The sequence below is a fragment of the Anopheles stephensi genome, chromosome 2, assembly GCF_013141755.1.
Source record: "Anopheles stephensi strain Indian chromosome 2, UCI_ANSTEP_V1.0, whole genome shotgun sequence".
NCBI lineage: Eukaryota > Metazoa > Arthropoda > Insecta > Diptera > Culicidae > Anopheles > Anopheles stephensi.
This window is the reverse complement of record NC_050202.1, coordinates 87,763,595-87,779,701: the sequence shown is the minus strand read 5'-3', so window position 1 is coordinate 87,779,701 and position 16,107 is coordinate 87,763,595. Positions and strand designations below refer to the sequence as shown.

At 48.9% G+C, this 16,107-nt stretch overlaps 2 protein-coding genes across 2 annotated transcripts; both read left to right on the top strand.

Moving 5' to 3' along the window:
* Nucleotides 1-867: 867 nt before the first annotated feature.
* Nucleotides 868-6,968, top strand: LOC118505034. Its single transcript, XM_036040266.1, has 4 exons — nucleotides 868-930; nucleotides 1,317-1,476; nucleotides 1,559-5,687; nucleotides 5,778-6,968. The coding sequence occupies exons 1-4, from the start codon at nucleotides 889-891 to the stop codon at nucleotides 6,595-6,597; spliced, it is 5,151 nt and encodes a 1,716-aa protein (XP_035896159.1). The 5' UTR covers nucleotides 868-888; the 3' UTR covers nucleotides 6,598-6,968.
* A 7,904-nt stretch (nucleotides 6,969-14,872) lies between these two features.
* LOC118505103 (histidine-rich glycoprotein) lies at nucleotides 14,873-16,099 on the top strand. The gene is made up of 3 exons (XM_036040406.1): nucleotides 14,873-15,056; nucleotides 15,148-15,378; nucleotides 15,456-16,099. Exons 1-3 carry the CDS (start codon nucleotides 15,042-15,044, stop codon nucleotides 15,657-15,659), a joined length of 450 nt encoding a protein of 149 aa, XP_035896299.1. The 5' UTR covers nucleotides 14,873-15,041; the 3' UTR covers nucleotides 15,660-16,099.
* The last annotated feature ends 8 nt before the right edge of the window (nucleotides 16,100-16,107 follow it).

Genomic DNA, 16,107 nt, shown 5'->3' with positions numbered 1-16,107 from the left:
TCATTTGAAATCTAGCTAATAAGCCATTTACTACAATGACTTACTATCTAGAGACGCCTAATACCATCATTAGCTCATCTAAATTAAGCCCTTCGGTAAAGCAAGCAGGTCTCCACCCTGAAGGACATTCGCTGGGCGCGGTATTTGAGGCCCCCGTTGGCATGGGGCGCAAAAAACGATTCAACAACCTCAAAACACACGATCAACGAGCGCCCGGTAGCATTGCCCTGTTGCATGGGCGATAAATCTCTATCCACACACCGAACCGCACACAAAACACACCGTCTGATGCCGTCGCATGCCCCAAGATTGTTAATCCTGACACGACGCCAACGTCCGTCTGCCGTGTGATGTGTGGGGATGGAACGAAAACAAAAAAAAATAGCGCCCACCGAGCGAGGGTTTTCCATCCGAAAGGAAAATCCCTCCCTGGGGGTGATGGTGGTGTTAGAGTTGGCGCGAATGGATAAGTTTGCACGGCTCTGCATAGGCAGCCAGTTGGTCCGGGCAGGAGCAGAAGGGTTGGTAAAATGGGGTGCTAACAAACGCCCGAGATGCCAAAGACTTTTCTTCTCGGGCTCAGTCTGGCGTTAAGGTTTTGGCGCGCGTGCTGTTTAACGGGGCGATTTCTTTTTCACTGATTTTCCCGGGAAATTGGGCAGCACGAGCGAGTGAGAGCGAGAGAGAGAGAGAGAGAGAGAGAGAGAGAGAGAGAGAGGCAGCAGACGGACCGTCGGTGTGCCAGTGGCCTTAAGGTTGGGTGCAGATTTGTTAAAACGCGAATCCTATGGGCTGGGCGGTAACGGATTGCGAAGAGTTTATATAAAACGCGCTCGGCTACGGTTGGCGCACAGTCAGTATCAACCGAGCAACCGTGGCGCGAACACGATGAGGATCCATGCACGTGCACTGCTGTTGATAAGCCTTGCCGTAAGTTATCCGAGTGATCAGCGTTACCTGGGGGGGAAATTGTGAAAGGACAATGGGATTTACTCAGTGAAAAAAGGTGTTCTTGTGAAATGGTCTAGCGATAGAGGGAAATAGGACTCAAAGTGAAGTGTGGTGTAGAATGGAAAGTGAATTGATGTGAGCTAAACTCCCAAAGACAAGTGAAAAAACAAACATTTTGAATGGGACATAAATTCAAATTGACTGTTATTAGTTTTTTAGTGAAACGTGCTTTAATCTTCTCTCATAAGTAGTTCGTTTTTCATTCTCTTTTTTTCTCGTAACGATCGTCGATCGGTGCTGATGATGTGATGTTAAAATGTGGATAAAATCCTTACTCTAACGTGGAATCAAACCCTCCCCTAAAGGTGCTAATATGCGCGGCCAGCGGTGAAAGCGGAAAGCACAAGAAGAAAAATCGACGACACGAGGACGACCGATCAGAACAGGTTTACTATGTTGATCAAATAGCATCTGCTTCTGCGATTTCACCCTGGACATCGAATCGCATCATCGCCAAAACTACTGGTAGGTAGACGAGCCCGTCCTAATCAACTCCAGCATCTCCAGGATAACGCTTTCCAACTTCCCAACCGCATTTCCGTCGCAGAAAATGGTAAGGAGTCCCAGTACGTGATCAATATCTCGCCGGACGACGAAGTGATCATCCACGATGACAGTGCAACCGATCGCGTATCGGACCGTGGCCCAACGGACGAACAAACGCCCCAGGACTTTGTCCACGAGGCGTTGCGTCTTCGCAAGCAGTACATGCAGAGCGGACCGAAGGGTACGACCCCGATGCCAGCGAGCTCGTTCGTCGAGTTCACCACGGTCAAGTACGATCACTTCGGACCGAGCAAGGCACCGGAGCGGGAAGCACCAGAACCGCACGTCATCTACCACCATCATAGCAAACCTGTTCCGACGAAACCATCGTCCACGGTGGCTCCACCATCGATGCCACCAGCAGTGCCCACCTATCGCCCGAAGCACATCAAGCCGAAAACCACCAAACCAATGATGGTGCACACCGTGACCCCGTACGTGGCTGTGGATCACGAGCAGCCGGAGCCGATGCCGACGATGGGTTATCGGCCGAAGGAAATGAAGATGCCACCGAAGCAGGAGACTCTCTCGAAGACCGCTCATTTGCCGACGGCTGCAAAGATTGCTCCCATCAAGCAGCAGGACACGGCCGCTTCGAATGTGTTTGTGCAGGCTGTACGACCGGATGAGCCGTCGTTTGGAAGCAGTTACGCGACGCACCACGAATCCGGTAGTAGTTATCAGGAGTTCCACAAGTTCACACCGAACGCTCCCGACTCCCAGAGCAGCAGCTCCATCCTGACCGTGCACAAGGTGAGACCGGCACCCGAGTCCTATCGCGCCAAGCATCCGAAGCATCCACGGGAAGAAGAGCGCCGGGAGTATCTTGGAAAGAATCCCAAACCGAAGCAACCTCCAGTACCGGTAGAGTTGGGACGATACCGTCCAACGAAAGGCTTCGAGGTGGAAGAAGACCACACGCCCAAGTATCACCAGGAGAAGAAGCATTTCGTTTCCGAGGTGCCAAACCCACACGTGAAGTACGAGAAGGAGGTGGAGGAGAACTTCCTGAAGCAACAGCAACAGCAGCAGCAACAGCAGCAGCAGCATCAACAGCAGCAGCATCAATACCATCAGCAGCTTGAGCAGGAACATCAACACCATCACCATCAGTATCACCATCAAGGATACGAGACTCCACGTCCAGCGAAGAAAGAAAAACCTACCGAGGAACCCCAATACTATCCGCCGAAGAACTACCGACCCATTGAGACGATCACGCAAGTACAGATGGAACCGGAGCCCGTTCCTTCCGACGAACCGTACCACTACAAGCCCATCAAGTCACACCATGTCGACACGTTCAAACCGTCGGCCGTGAACTATGAGCGTGAGCCGACCCCACCCGTACAGCTGAAGGAGACGTACATCTATCATCCGCCCAAGTCACACCACGTGGATCCGCCGAAGAAGCAGCCGGAAACGAGTTCCGTATCGTACCACGGCTCCAAGCACTACGAACCCTCGGACAAGCATTTGGCGGAGGTGTCACCGGACTTTTTGAAGTTGGCCACGGCACGACCATCCAAGCACAAGTATGCCGACCTGCCGAAACCATCGCCAGCGCCCAGCTACTCGAAGGTGACCAGCTATCCTACACTGCAGTCCACTAGCTCTCAGCGCGAGAAACCTTCGTACGATCCCTACAAGTACCGTCCAAGTCCTACGCCGGAAGTGTCCAGCGCTGGGCATGGATTCCAGAAGATTTCCTCCTCACCAGCCAGCTTCCCGAAGTACATTCCGGCCAAGATGCCGGGTGAGGTACAGTCCGAGTCCGGCACGCCGTACAGCTTCAAGCAGGGACACGCCACCGCTTCCGAATCTTTCTCCAGCTATGTCCCCTCGTCTACTCCCGAATCGTTCAGTTCGGGTGTTTCACAAGACTACCCAAAGATGTTCTCCGCCTCCCCTACTCCGTACACCAAGTACAGTGGAGGAAGTCCGTCGCCAGTGCCTGCATCGGACACGCTGTACGAGTTCCCGCACATGAAGGAAACGCCCAAATCGTTCTCCAAGTTCCAGGAACCGAAGGCTTACTCTACCATTCACCCGTCGGAGCAACCGTTCAAAACGCTCAGCACCACGATCTTCATGAAGCCGTCCACATCGGAAGCGAACTTTGCAGCTGCTCCGGGCAAACCGATTCAAAACCTGACCACCTCCATTGGGCTGAAGGCATCGCCGAGTGACGCTACCAAGACGGAGTACTACACCGATCCGGAGGTAACGACGTACTACGTGCTTTCGAACGGAACCGAGATCAAGCTTGGTGACGATCCGTCCAAGATTCCGCAGGAGTTCCGCATCACGACGGACGATGGGTCGTTCCTGAGCAGCAACTACTCCACCAAGCTGGCAGAAGACTTTGCGATGAAGTACAACTGGGACAGCCTGCACGCGGTGGCGGACGGTGAGTTCTATCTGGGGTCGGCATCCGACGCGACACTGAAGGCGCTGATGAAGGAGACTGCAAAGCCAGCGACCAAATTCCACGAACCGATCGAGTACGTTGTGCGGGACAAGAAAAAGATGAAGCCACTCGTGTTTCCCAAGGTACCGCACAAACCGATCAAAACGGTCACGATCTACAAGTCGACGCATCGATCATCGGACGATATGGAGGGTGGATTCGAGCCCATGGTTGGCGTACAGCCACAGATGGACAAGAAAAGCGAGCTACCCGGAGGAGACGATGAGTTCTACTACACGAACGAGGCGATCGACCAGGAGGAGGACCCAACGAAGGCATCGAAGAAGAACGCCGTATTTATGCCGGGCCAGGGAATGGGTGGACGTATGCCAGGACCGGGTATGATGCTGAAGTTCGCTCCGGGTCCTATGCCCGTACGTGAGCAACCTGCAGCGCCGGCTCAGGATATGGACATGAGTGCCGAACCGTCCAAGAAACATCAGTACTTTGTGCTGTACCACATTGAGGATAAGGAGAAGAAACCAACGAGACCACACGTTCCTCAACCACCACCGACGCCGGCCGTTCCGAAGCAAGAGATCCATTACCACTACAGCGAGAAGGAATCGGAGGAGCCCGAGGTAACGCACGAGCACTACAACTATCACCACGAGGAGACGATCGAGGAGTCGGACGATGACATTCAGCACCATTACGTGAATCCGAACTATGGCAAGTTTAACTACCGGCCCAACATTGCCCACCCTTCGTATCAGAGACCGCTGCGCGATAGTATGGCCGCCGGCAGTGAAACCACGCTGAAGGTTGTCGATCCGGATGCGAAACACTCGCGACCACTGGAGATCACCAAGCAGGAGTACATGCGTCACGTCCAGAACGCCGTGCTGCGGTATATGCGCCAGCTGCAGGAGGAAGGTCGTCTGCCGCAGATCGCCTCTCGCGATTCCGACGACACACAGAAAGCGTTCGAGGAGATCGATCTGGCCGCACTGCTGAACGGAGGTCCGAAGCAAAAGTTCCAGCTGAATGGAGCGGTTCGCGCTAACGTACCTTCCAACCCGAGCCACTACAAACCGATGAAGTCGGTGCCGAGCTCCTCGACGTACAAACCGACGGCATCGCCGCAGAATGTAAAGTTGGGCAAGAACACGTACACGGCCGGTAAGCCGTTGAAGGTGGCGATCGAGAGCTTGCAGGACACGCTCAGCAGCAACGTGGACCTGACGGTGAAGGGCAACAAGCAACCGGTAAAGCCAGATCTCTCCGCGATCGATGTTGGCCAATCGTATCTACACGGGTCCACGCTGGATCATGGTTCCTCCTCTCCGAAGGGTGGCCATGGCTATGACGGTTCCGCTGGTGGAGCATCTCCCAAAACGAAGCTGCATTTCAACCAACAATCTCACCACGACATTAACTCGATGCTGAACGCCAAGGAGGGAGGCTTGCAGGGTTTGAGGACGAATCTGAAGGGCTCGTACCTGGATCACTCGTCCAACAACTATGGCTCGATTAAGGCTGGTTCGGCGAATGTGGGGGCTTCGATAAGCTTCGGCAATGGAGGTATGGGCCATGGCAAGGGCATTCATGGCGGTGAGGATGATAACAAGATTGCACCGGAAGCGCTGGATGCACCGATCCAGATCATCAACGGGATCCCGATTACGAATCCCTACAACATAGATATAAACACGCTGAGGTAAGACGGTCATTCCAAACATTCTAGCTTCTTGTTGGACTTCAAATCCAATCCAATGTATTTCTTTTCTTTGTGGTTGTTCCATTGGAGATATATGTTGGGAGGTCTCGCCCAGGCACAAGCCGAATCGCAGCAGCAGCAGCAGCAGCAACATACGCACAAGGAACCGACTCTGAAGCTCAAAGGTTCCAACTGGATGTCACTCCCCACGATGGCTAGTCCTACGCAGGTGTTTTCCTCGCACATTCCCACCTACCAGCATCCACCGTCGGAGGTGAACAACTACAAATACAACGCCAACTTCGACGCGAGCAACTTCAAGATCAAGTTCCCGAAGAACATGAAGGTGAAGGGTACGTCCACAAACGTTGGAGATGCGGCGGCTAGTGGGTCGATGAACTATGCGGCTTGGGCCGAATCGCCCAGATCACCGAACCAGTTGAACGTGAACCATTTCAACCATGGCAATGGGAATAACAATCTGAACAATCTGAATAACCACGGGAATGGCAATCAGAACCAGAACGTTGTGATGGGCAACAGTCGTCCGATGGCCGTCCAGAACCACCATCATCATCAGCAGGTACAGCAACAGTTCCAACAGCAGCTACAGCAGCAACAGCAGCAGCAGCACCAGCAGCAACACTTTGTCCAACAGCATCAACAGCATCAACATCAACAGCAGCAACAACAACAGTTTATGCGTCCGAATCGAGAATTCAATCCGGAGCTATATCTCAACCCCAACGGGCAACTATTCCAGGGCCTCTTGAAGCAGAATCCCATCATGAGCAAAAAGGCGGCTACCAGCGATTGGAAGCCGACCACAGTCAAGCCAACGATGGGACCTTCGAAGGCGGTCAAGATCGACACAAACCTGCGACCACCGCCACCGGTTGTCAAGGGTTGAAGATCACCCCGACACCAACCCTGTCCCTTGGGAATATCCCACGAAGGAAAGGAAGATGGTAAGTAGCCCGCCTTCCTGAACCAATCCTCTAGTGGTGTAGCTGAGTCAGTGACGCTGAGTGTTAGTCGTGCAATGAAAGTATTTAAACAGACATAGATTCGACGAGCAAGGTTCGACACATATCTCATCTGAAAAAGAATCCCTCTTTTTGCTAAAGATGCTTTCTGTGGTGCACGTCCCATTTTTTTATCCTGCTGATAATTTCTTCTTTTACGTAGAATAGTGAATTAATTTATTGCAGTATCGTAAGTTATACTCTGTAACTCATGTACTAGTTGTTAGGCAGTAGATAAATAAAAACAGAACTACCAACATATGTTTGATCCAAACCGACGTCGACATCTTTCCAGTGATATGTTAATCTTTCCCAGCCGCTACGGTAGTGAAAGCTCGTAATTAAAATCGTGAGCCCAACATGACGGAAAGTTCCAAAAAGCGTTCCACATGGTGGGCTGTGTGATATGTGTGACCTGGGCAGAGATGCGTGGTGAACTTGAATTCTTTAGTGGGGAGTTTCTCTCATTGGAAAAACCTATCCTAACCCCCTTGGTAAGGTGTCTCGAGCGCGATGAAAGTGAAACATCCAAGATCGGTTATCTTCCGCGAGCTGTGCGAGACCACATCGCTGACCCAACGCACAACCCCTCAATTAACGCCTCGCGACCACGTGACACGGGAAGAAAAGGGGAAAATGCGAGCAAAATCCACCAAGATGTCCGAGGAAAGCTAGTCGGTGCGAGTCAACGTACGATCGTGGTTGTGTTTGTTTATGCATTCGTTTTTTGCACTTGTTAGTATGATTTCGTTTCCACGGCTTCACAACATCTCCCCCAACGATCATGTGCACGATCGTTTATTACGCTTTCTTCCCCTGGACATTGAGTAGCGGGCGCGTGTGGCATGTGATTAATATTCCTAATGCGCTGCCGTTTTGCCCACGATCTACCTTCTGCTGCTGGCGAGCTTGGCGGTCGTGTGTTTGATTTTACTACCGTGATGGTCGCTGTTATGTTATGATCTTTTTTTGATGTTTCTCTTTCTGTAAGTTATGTATGCTTTACCCTTGCGCACGGTTACAAGTTAATCGTCTGCATCGTCGATAGTTCCGTTCCATCTTCTCGCGGAACATTTGCATTCATTAATTAGTTATTGGTCAGCCGCTGGCGGGAAGGTTTATTAACTGGAGCAAATCACCCGTAGATGGGGGGGTAGGTTTGCGGTGGTCCAGTTACTTGTGGATCAACGGACGATTAGCGACGATGCATACAGACCGAATCTCACGAAAGAATCAAGAGTGGAGTGTTTTCGAAGAGAAATAATCAAGCCAAATGTATTACTTCCTTCAACGGTGGTGTTATAAGTATGGTCGCCTAAAGGTATGCAATGTACTACAAATCATTTGCAGGTCTTCAAGTGTAAGTAGATCTTCATCGATTCTTCTTCTTCTTTGGTCCAACATCATCGAGACGTCTGGTACTAAAATTTGGTGGCGTTTAATTAAATTTTACTCACAAAAGGATGATAAGTTTTGCGTAGAGAATCTTGCTAACGATTGCATACTGCCAGGCGCTGCAAACTTGAACCATTTTTTAATTTATTCAAGGAATGTTTCATAAGGGCGTTTTTTGTCGGTTCATGGATCGGATCATCTGCTGGGAATCTTACTGCCTGATACGAAAAATACGTTGCATACCTTTGGGCGTTACTTACCTACCTACAGCTAGTGATCAACAATCGAACGATCCAACGAGTCCTTTCCCGGCTTCGCATTGGTCACACCCGCGTGACACACTCCTACCTTCTCGACAGATCCAGTCCTCCACTTTGCAGCTTCTGTGGCGTCGACATTACCGTCCGCCACATCCTTACCGATTGCCATGGATACACTACACACCGAACAACCTGCCAACTATCATACTATATCCCGACAAGCAACAGCAGAACCGCCTCATCCGATTTTTACACATCAGCAACCTGTACCGCGAACTATAAATTTATAGCACAATAGTTTCCATATTACAAAAAGAATAATAGTTAAGCAATAGTTAAGCCATAGTTTTTACCACACATATGTAACAATAGACAGGAAAGAGGCGAATGAAGTCTCAAAGACCCAAAGCCTCTATAAATAAACGAAAAAAAAAACCATCGAGCGAAGAAGTACTAACAAGATCCAGTTGAGTATTTTTCCTTACTGTAAACATTAAAGTAATATTTTTTTCTAGTATTTAAAAAAACCACAGCAACACTCTTTGTAACACCCAACACTTGATTCCCCAAAGCATAAGCTTTCTTGCATGGGGTGAAAGCTTCGGAGAGCTTTCTCGATGGGTTCGATTTTTTCTTGCACGCTGTTGCATTATCAGCCTGGGCTCATAGTGGGCTAAAGTGATGCTAATGGATGGTAATAATAGTTTGAATTATTTTTTTTTTAATTATTGCTTCAAAGCGTGTTATTCGCTCATGTAAATCTCTTCGAAGGATTTTAGAATATTTTATAATATACAAATGTTGTTTGCAAGGGACAGCAATTTTCTGAAGAATCTTATGCTATCAATAAAATAAAATTACCAACAAAAAAAACTCTTTCTAATACTTTGCCCGGGAAACACTCGCAATAAAAGATGCAAAAGGGAGAAGTGCACTAGAAAGACACGAAATGAAAGTAAGCGCGGTGCTGCTGCATCCACACGACACCAAACGCGTTTCCTGTGCGATTATGCAACACGCAAACACAGGGGCCTAAAACCAGCTTTGACACTGCACCGCAAAGCGTAAGAAGGCAGGAGCGCAAGCAATTATGAAAGACAAAGTTAAAATCCAGCACCAAAAAAAAAACCCCCGCGATCGATTGCTCCCAACACGTCAAACTCACTGGAGAGCAAATACATCCCGAGGGCTGATCGGTTTTCCGTTCCCAATTCGGATCGTGCAACTCCCGTATGCCCCGTAGCATAAAATTGGCAGATTACCGAAACCGAAACCGGATGTGTTGGCTATCAAAAAAATGATTGGTCGGGCTATGAATGACACAATTTGATTATTCCCTAATCCCTCTTCAGGAGATCAGGCCAATTGGACTTAACAATCGGTGGATCAATTTGGGACGATACTTTCGGTTTTTGGATTCACTCCAATTATTTACATTTACATAGAAAAATGTCTAAATCAATCTAATATTCCACCATCGTTTGCATATGTCCATGCAATGGCTAATTTCTGGCTTTATTATTTCATGCTCATGCAGCTACATCGAACACGTACAGCACGTGCAATAAATCTGCAAACGTAGTAACTGCAACTGCCTTAGCAAAGCTGACACCGTTTCCCAGCAGCAAACACACGGCTAATACTTTCTTTCCCGGTTCGTTTTGCGACCTGACCAACATAAATTATGTCCCGCCGCTGTCAGCGCGCTTATTTTGCCATCTCTTGTCAATCTTGTCACCTGCTGCTAGAAACGGACAGGCGAACTGACCTCCTACACTAATCCACTATCCACCGGCGCGTCACGCGTCTATACTGCCTGGATCGAGGGATTAAGTGTTTACTTCCTGCATGTGAGCCTTTTCACTTTCAAACAGCATCCCCAACGGTTATGGTCATGTGTGCAACAAACTTGCACCGCTCGGGACCGAACACACGTTCGCGTTCTCAAGCGCGGTTACATCGGCAGGCCCAGACCTGCGCCCAAGTCACGCTTGGACGATCATTGAACTTGACATTTCATTGCGTAATCCTTTTCCAACGTGACGCCAAACTCCTAGAGCAGTGAGCATGCGTGCAACGACGGTTCAGTTTTTGACCTTTTTTCTTTGCTTCTGCACGACCTGCCGACATCATTACACCGTTTGGCATCCACGGCTGCACGGAACCGGCTCACGCAGAGCGCTAACGCTTCCGACTTCCGGCTGTGTGCAGCGGGCCTGCAGACCAGATCGGATCGATAAACGTCGTTTTCCGCAAAAAGCACACACAACGGCGAAAGGCGAACACGTGCGACACGGGAGAAATGTTGCAGCAGCAGCCCGGTGCGCTGCCGCATGCCTGCCGGTGCCGGAGGTTCGGGACTCGAGGGTTTTTCTCTCTTAATAAAAAACAAACCGACCAAAGCACCAGTGCATGCGAAATGACATTGTTTGCTTTGGCGCTTTAATGTGTACTTTTAATTGGACGGTAAAGGTGCCAACCGTTGCGCAACGGGGCTGAGCTATTAAAATTAGTAAGTGATGCGATCGGGTACGCTTACAGTGTAAAATATTTATTTTCTTGCAGAAAAACAGCCGTAAAGGAAGGGGAAAAGGTAGCAGAGCAAAATAAAAGTAGTAAAAGGGTTAAACGAATGGGAAGAACTACTAGGAAAACAAAAAACTCGTAATAAAAGGTAAACAAAAGAAAACGAAAATTGTAAAACGAGCGGAAAAGATGTAAAAAGAATGAGAAAAACAGTTGGGAAAAGAAAAACTCACAATAAAAACTAAACAAAAGAATACGAACAAGGTAAAACGGGCAAAGAAGATGTAAAAACAGTGTTAATAAAATTCAAAACAAGATAAAGGAAAGACAAAACAAACAATAAAAAGAGTTAAATTAATTCGTACGGGCAATAAAGTCAAAACATGAAAACAATGCTTATAATGAGGTATGCCCAGATGCACCTAGATGCATGAGCGTCACGCACATTCTAACCGAGCTAAAGTGCGGCTTATCGTACCGAAACAGGTGGAAATGGTGGGTTTGTCCTTTCTGTTTTCTGCGCGTATCGAATCGAGCCTGCCGGTTAGCATGTTTCACGCGAGACTGTTATTATAATCGAGTTGCGTGGCTGGCCACTGGGGCCCTGCCAGTAGGGCCATTTGGGGAGGGAAGATGCAAAAACCAAAAAACGGTGCATAATAAATTACATATGGGGAAGGTCCAGCAGCATGGGAGAGAGTGACGCCCTATGGAGGGCCCCCTTCAAAAAATCGAAACGTTGATGCCCACGATGCAGTTGGATGCACTTCTTCACTGAACCAATTGGGCGGCCATTAAATTGCGCATTGCGTGAAACATTTTAATGTACAAGCGTTTAATTACCGGTGAGCTAATCCCGGTGTAAAGTGGCGACTTCTAACCTCAACTTTGCAACAAAAGCCGGTGGAGGTTCGTTTCGTTGATCTGGTTGCAGACGGTCTCGCGCGAACCTACCGATTATCCGCTTTACCACATTCCATGTCCGAGCCGCCGAAATCGTACCAAATCCACATAATCCTCACCAAAACAGCCATCATAATGCAACTGGATCGTGTGCAGTGGACCCACGGTCGTGGGTGGCGATCTATGTAATGCGCTCGCTGCGATTGGCGCCACCCTACCATTTATGCAACGCTGGACCATAAAATTATAAAACCAAGCGTTTGGACCAACGCAAAACTAAGCCGGCAAAGAGGCTGACGCTGACAAGCTGAAAATGGACGAGGGAGCACTAGAAGCAGGAGTTCCAATGGAGGCCATCAGGAGACGATCAGTAATTACATCTCGTGGTGGAGAACCTGAAGCTTCGGCGTTCAATATTGTACCAACAGAGAACTACTTGCAAGTTCAATTGAATGACAGATCGAGTTACTTGATGGCTATCTCTAGAGAGACTTATCGATAGTATCCAGCCGCCATGTTGGACGCACTATCAATTTCATCTTCCAAAGCTTCCTTTATTCTGTCAGTTTGGCTCATGTCGAGCTGCTGCCTTCGAGACCTCTCGTAAACAAAAGGAACCGTGTTCTGCATGCACCGGTTTGAGCACTCGTGCTGTTACGCAAATGCTGGAGCTCCCCGAGTGACGTATGGGGATTTAGCTAGTAATGGTATCCCATTTATGGTTTTATTACAGTCCGCGAAGTGTCTGAAATCTCCCATCGCCATTAGACGCGCCACCTAATTCGAGCTCGTACAGGGCTCTCACACACGTGTATCGGTGATCGCGGTCCCATTACGTGATTCTTTTGTTTGAGCCCCAAGACTTCCCAACTCTCACTCTCGCTCTACCCACGGGATGAATTGAGGGTAAAAATGGCGCAGCCGTTGTCATAAGCCCTTGCAATTTCTTCTCCTTTTTTTGGCATTGCGCATCGCACGATCGCACGATCATAGCGCGGGCACAACCGAGGGGGCTACAGATCTAAAGAGCGCTTATTTTCATCACTCAAAATTGGCACATCGATTATGATTTGCAACCGATCGGGGATACTCTCGGGAAGTCGGGAGGCGAGAAAAGCGGAGATTGCAGACAACACTCAGCTCGCTATCAATTATTTTGGTGCGCCATTTTGAATCACCGAGTGAGACAGCTTCATGGCAACCGTCCGGGAGAGGATTCCGCATAAATAATTGATTAATTAATCTCTGCGAGGTAAAAAACACACACACCGGAGTGTTATCCAATTCCCTAAGCTATCCCGAGACGAGATAGTTCCGGTTATTAACAACTTATCGTCCAAATGGCATGATTCGTTTCGATTTGCTATTAGAACTGTAAACGATCGCGCTCGCCGTAAAACAGGAACCGACCGCGCGCTGTTGCGGAATTGTACGTGGTACTTCCGCCGAACGGTGCATTGCAGCATCGGAACAGGTTTGGGTTTTCGGTCCGGGTACGATCAATTTGCGTGCCACCTTCTCTACTGCGTGCTGGCTTATGACACACTCACTCCTCTGGCAGGTCCAAACGTCCGGACAAGATCAGGAGCAAGTACAATTTGCAAGAGATGCAAGAGATTTCCTGATCGTGATCGTGATCATGCTCGTGATACTTGAAAACCAGTGCGTTACGTAGTGCCTTGCGATCACTGGTATCTTAAGCAATATTCTAATGACTATTGTGCTGTCATAGCCCAAGCAAATGCGATCTTCGACAAGTTAAATTGTGTGTTAACATCGGAGGAATTCCATGCCATTTTTGTTTTGATCAACCCAGCGAAGATACCGTCGATTTTAACTAAGCCGTGGAACCTGTCCGCCAGCAGAAGAAAGTAGCCATGCAGTCGATCCACTTCCACCGAGCTACACCGGTTTGCTGGAGATGGGGATCTTCGGATGACCATGCCCATCATCCAAGGGTGCAGTAAAGGGCGGCCATTAGACAAGTTGGATAAACATGTGTGTGATGGAAAGAAACTACGATCGCGATCACGAGAGAAATGGCTTTCGCCGAACCAGGGCTCGACCCTTCGCTACGCTTCGCCTGACCGCACGAGACATCTTGACTGTTGACGGACCTAAGCTGAGCCTGAGGTTGTCTGTCAACATCCGACGCGTGGAAATAGTTAAGCTTGATCATGAGAAATCAATTTAGGTGGTTGAATTAGACCGACGTCGGCTCAAGCTGCTGCCTCTGCTAGTATGATGATAGGAGGGCCAAAGGGATCGATGTGTTATGGCTTTTGCGTAAGGTCTTTATGATGCGTATCGTACCGACTGGTCAACGGCACCGGTACAGGGAACGAAAGCAAAACTAAATCGACCCGGCGCCATTGTGTCATCTGGGGTTTTGGGAAGGGATGTTGAAATTGGTCTAATAATTCGTTTTTTTGTGTTTCGTCGTCGTGCTGCTCATGTCCGACGAGGTTTAATTGGTACAACTCATACATCGTAAACATGATCTCATTACCTTTCGACGCGGGGGGATATACTAGCAAAAGGGACCTGGGCTTGTTGGGACACGGTACGACAATTAGACTCATTTTGTTTGTTGCGTTGTAATTTGATAGGTTTTCCTGTAACAGGTGCACAGCAATCTCCTGGTAAGTGAGATCATTTGGGTTACTGATTTTCTCACATTAAGTAACTGGCGGTTTTGGGGAGTAAGGAGTTAATGACACTTTTTTCTTGAGTACAAAAACTTGGGAAATTTTAAATCCGACAAGATTTTTTAGCAATAACTCTCCCGCAGAAAAATACTCACGAAAGTCTCTGTGTCTTAATTCTTTGAGGAACACCCGCAGAAGACCCTCGGGGCGCTTCTTCCAGACATCGATGTGTGTCGCCCAGACCGAACCAGTGCAACCGTTTCCACAGCGCAGTGGATCTCATTTTCATCGCATTCACTTTCGCTTTCGCCCGTTTGGAGCGGTTTTCCATCACCACCGGGCACCCGGCCAGCACCGAGCGCCAGACGTTAGGAGGGGCAAACCACTATAAAGCCCCTTAACGGTAGCCACCGAAGACATCACAAACCATCGCAACCCGTCCGCGTGCAGACGTTTGCCGTTACCCTAGCGCCATTCGGTTTCTGTTGTGATCCAACGTCGTCGACGTCGATTCCCGCCTTAAGAACTCGTTCACTGTGCAAGTTTCCGGTTCCGGTTAGTGTGCTTGAAGGAAAATCAATCCAATCCAATCCCAAAATGTTCAAATCCATTGTGAGTAGTGTGTGCTGTGTGTGTGTGTGTGTGTGCTCGGTGTGCGTAGATTGTGCCTGTGAATGCTAATTACCCTGGTGTATCTTCGCAGATCTTCGTGACGCTGTTTGTGGGAGTGTGCTTTGCCGGTTTGATCCACCATCACGACGATGACGATGTGTCGGAAACGGAGCATCATCACAACATCGAGCACAAGCATGCGACGTCGCATCAGAGCTTCAAGTTCCACCACTTCCATGCCGTGCCGGTGTACGTCAAGAAGGAGGACCAACAGTTCCTGAAGCATCCGGTCGAAATCTCGGGACTCAAGCATAACCTCAAGGTAAGTTGTGCCATTTGCAATCGGAGCTCTCCCAGGCTCTCACTAACGATTGGCCCTTTCTTCCCGCCGAAATTCAGATCGTCCACCCTGAAACCGAACAGCACCACGGTCATGGACTTACGCTGGAGAACCACAGCGAGTTCGAGAGCAAACTGCACGGTGGACACGGATACGATCTGGGCCATGCCGGTTCGGAACATATTGGCCAGGAGCACTCGTACGGTGGTCACGAGTACGACCAGCACCAGTTCGGACACGAGCTGGAAGAGCATGAAGAGTAGAGCCTCCCAAGCCCAAAACAAACGTTGCGCGGTTATTACGCATCGCATGTGTAAAATGTGATATAGTCATTTAATGTTTAAATCACCCCCTCATCGATCCCGCAATGGCTAACGATCATAAGTATTAATCCATTTCGCTCTGGCTCGCTCGATCGACGGTCGATGGCAGCCAGCTAAATCATTCGTTCGAATCATACCCAAACGGGGAAGTATTAATCCATCTCAAACATCTACATCCTGTGGTGTTCAGTTAGTTGATGAGTCACCTGTGAAAACTATTAAGGGTTAAATGTTAATTGTTGTTAACCCTTTCTACGATTCACGTACGAGTGAGCATTGCCCATTTCATCCAGAGTCAAATTCAAAAGGAGCCTCGGAAAACCCGACTGAAGAAAATGAACTATTAAATGATCATCAATAAAAATCCATTTAAAAATTAACAAACTTG

What these genes read in the sequence shown, in the direction of transcription:
- LOC118505034 (XM_036040266.1), top strand. Translation starts at nt 889, where the DNA reads ATGAGGATCCATGCACGTGCACTGCTGTTGATAAGCCTTGCC. An exon ending in TGCTGTTGATAAGCCTTGCC is followed by an intron (nt 931 to 1,316) that starts GTAAGTTATCCG and finishes CCTCCCCTAAAG; the next exon opens with GTGCTAATATGCGCGGCCAG. An exon ending in CATCATCGCCAAAACTACTG is followed by an intron (nt 1,477 to 1,558) that starts GTAGGTAGACGA and finishes TTTCCGTCGCAG; the next exon opens with AAAATGGTAAGGAGTCCCAG.
- LOC118505103 (XM_036040406.1), top strand. An exon ending in GACTCAAGCATAACCTCAAG is followed by an intron (nt 15,379 to 15,455) that starts GTAAGTTGTGCC and finishes GCCGAAATTCAG; the next exon opens with ATCGTCCACCCTGAAACCGA.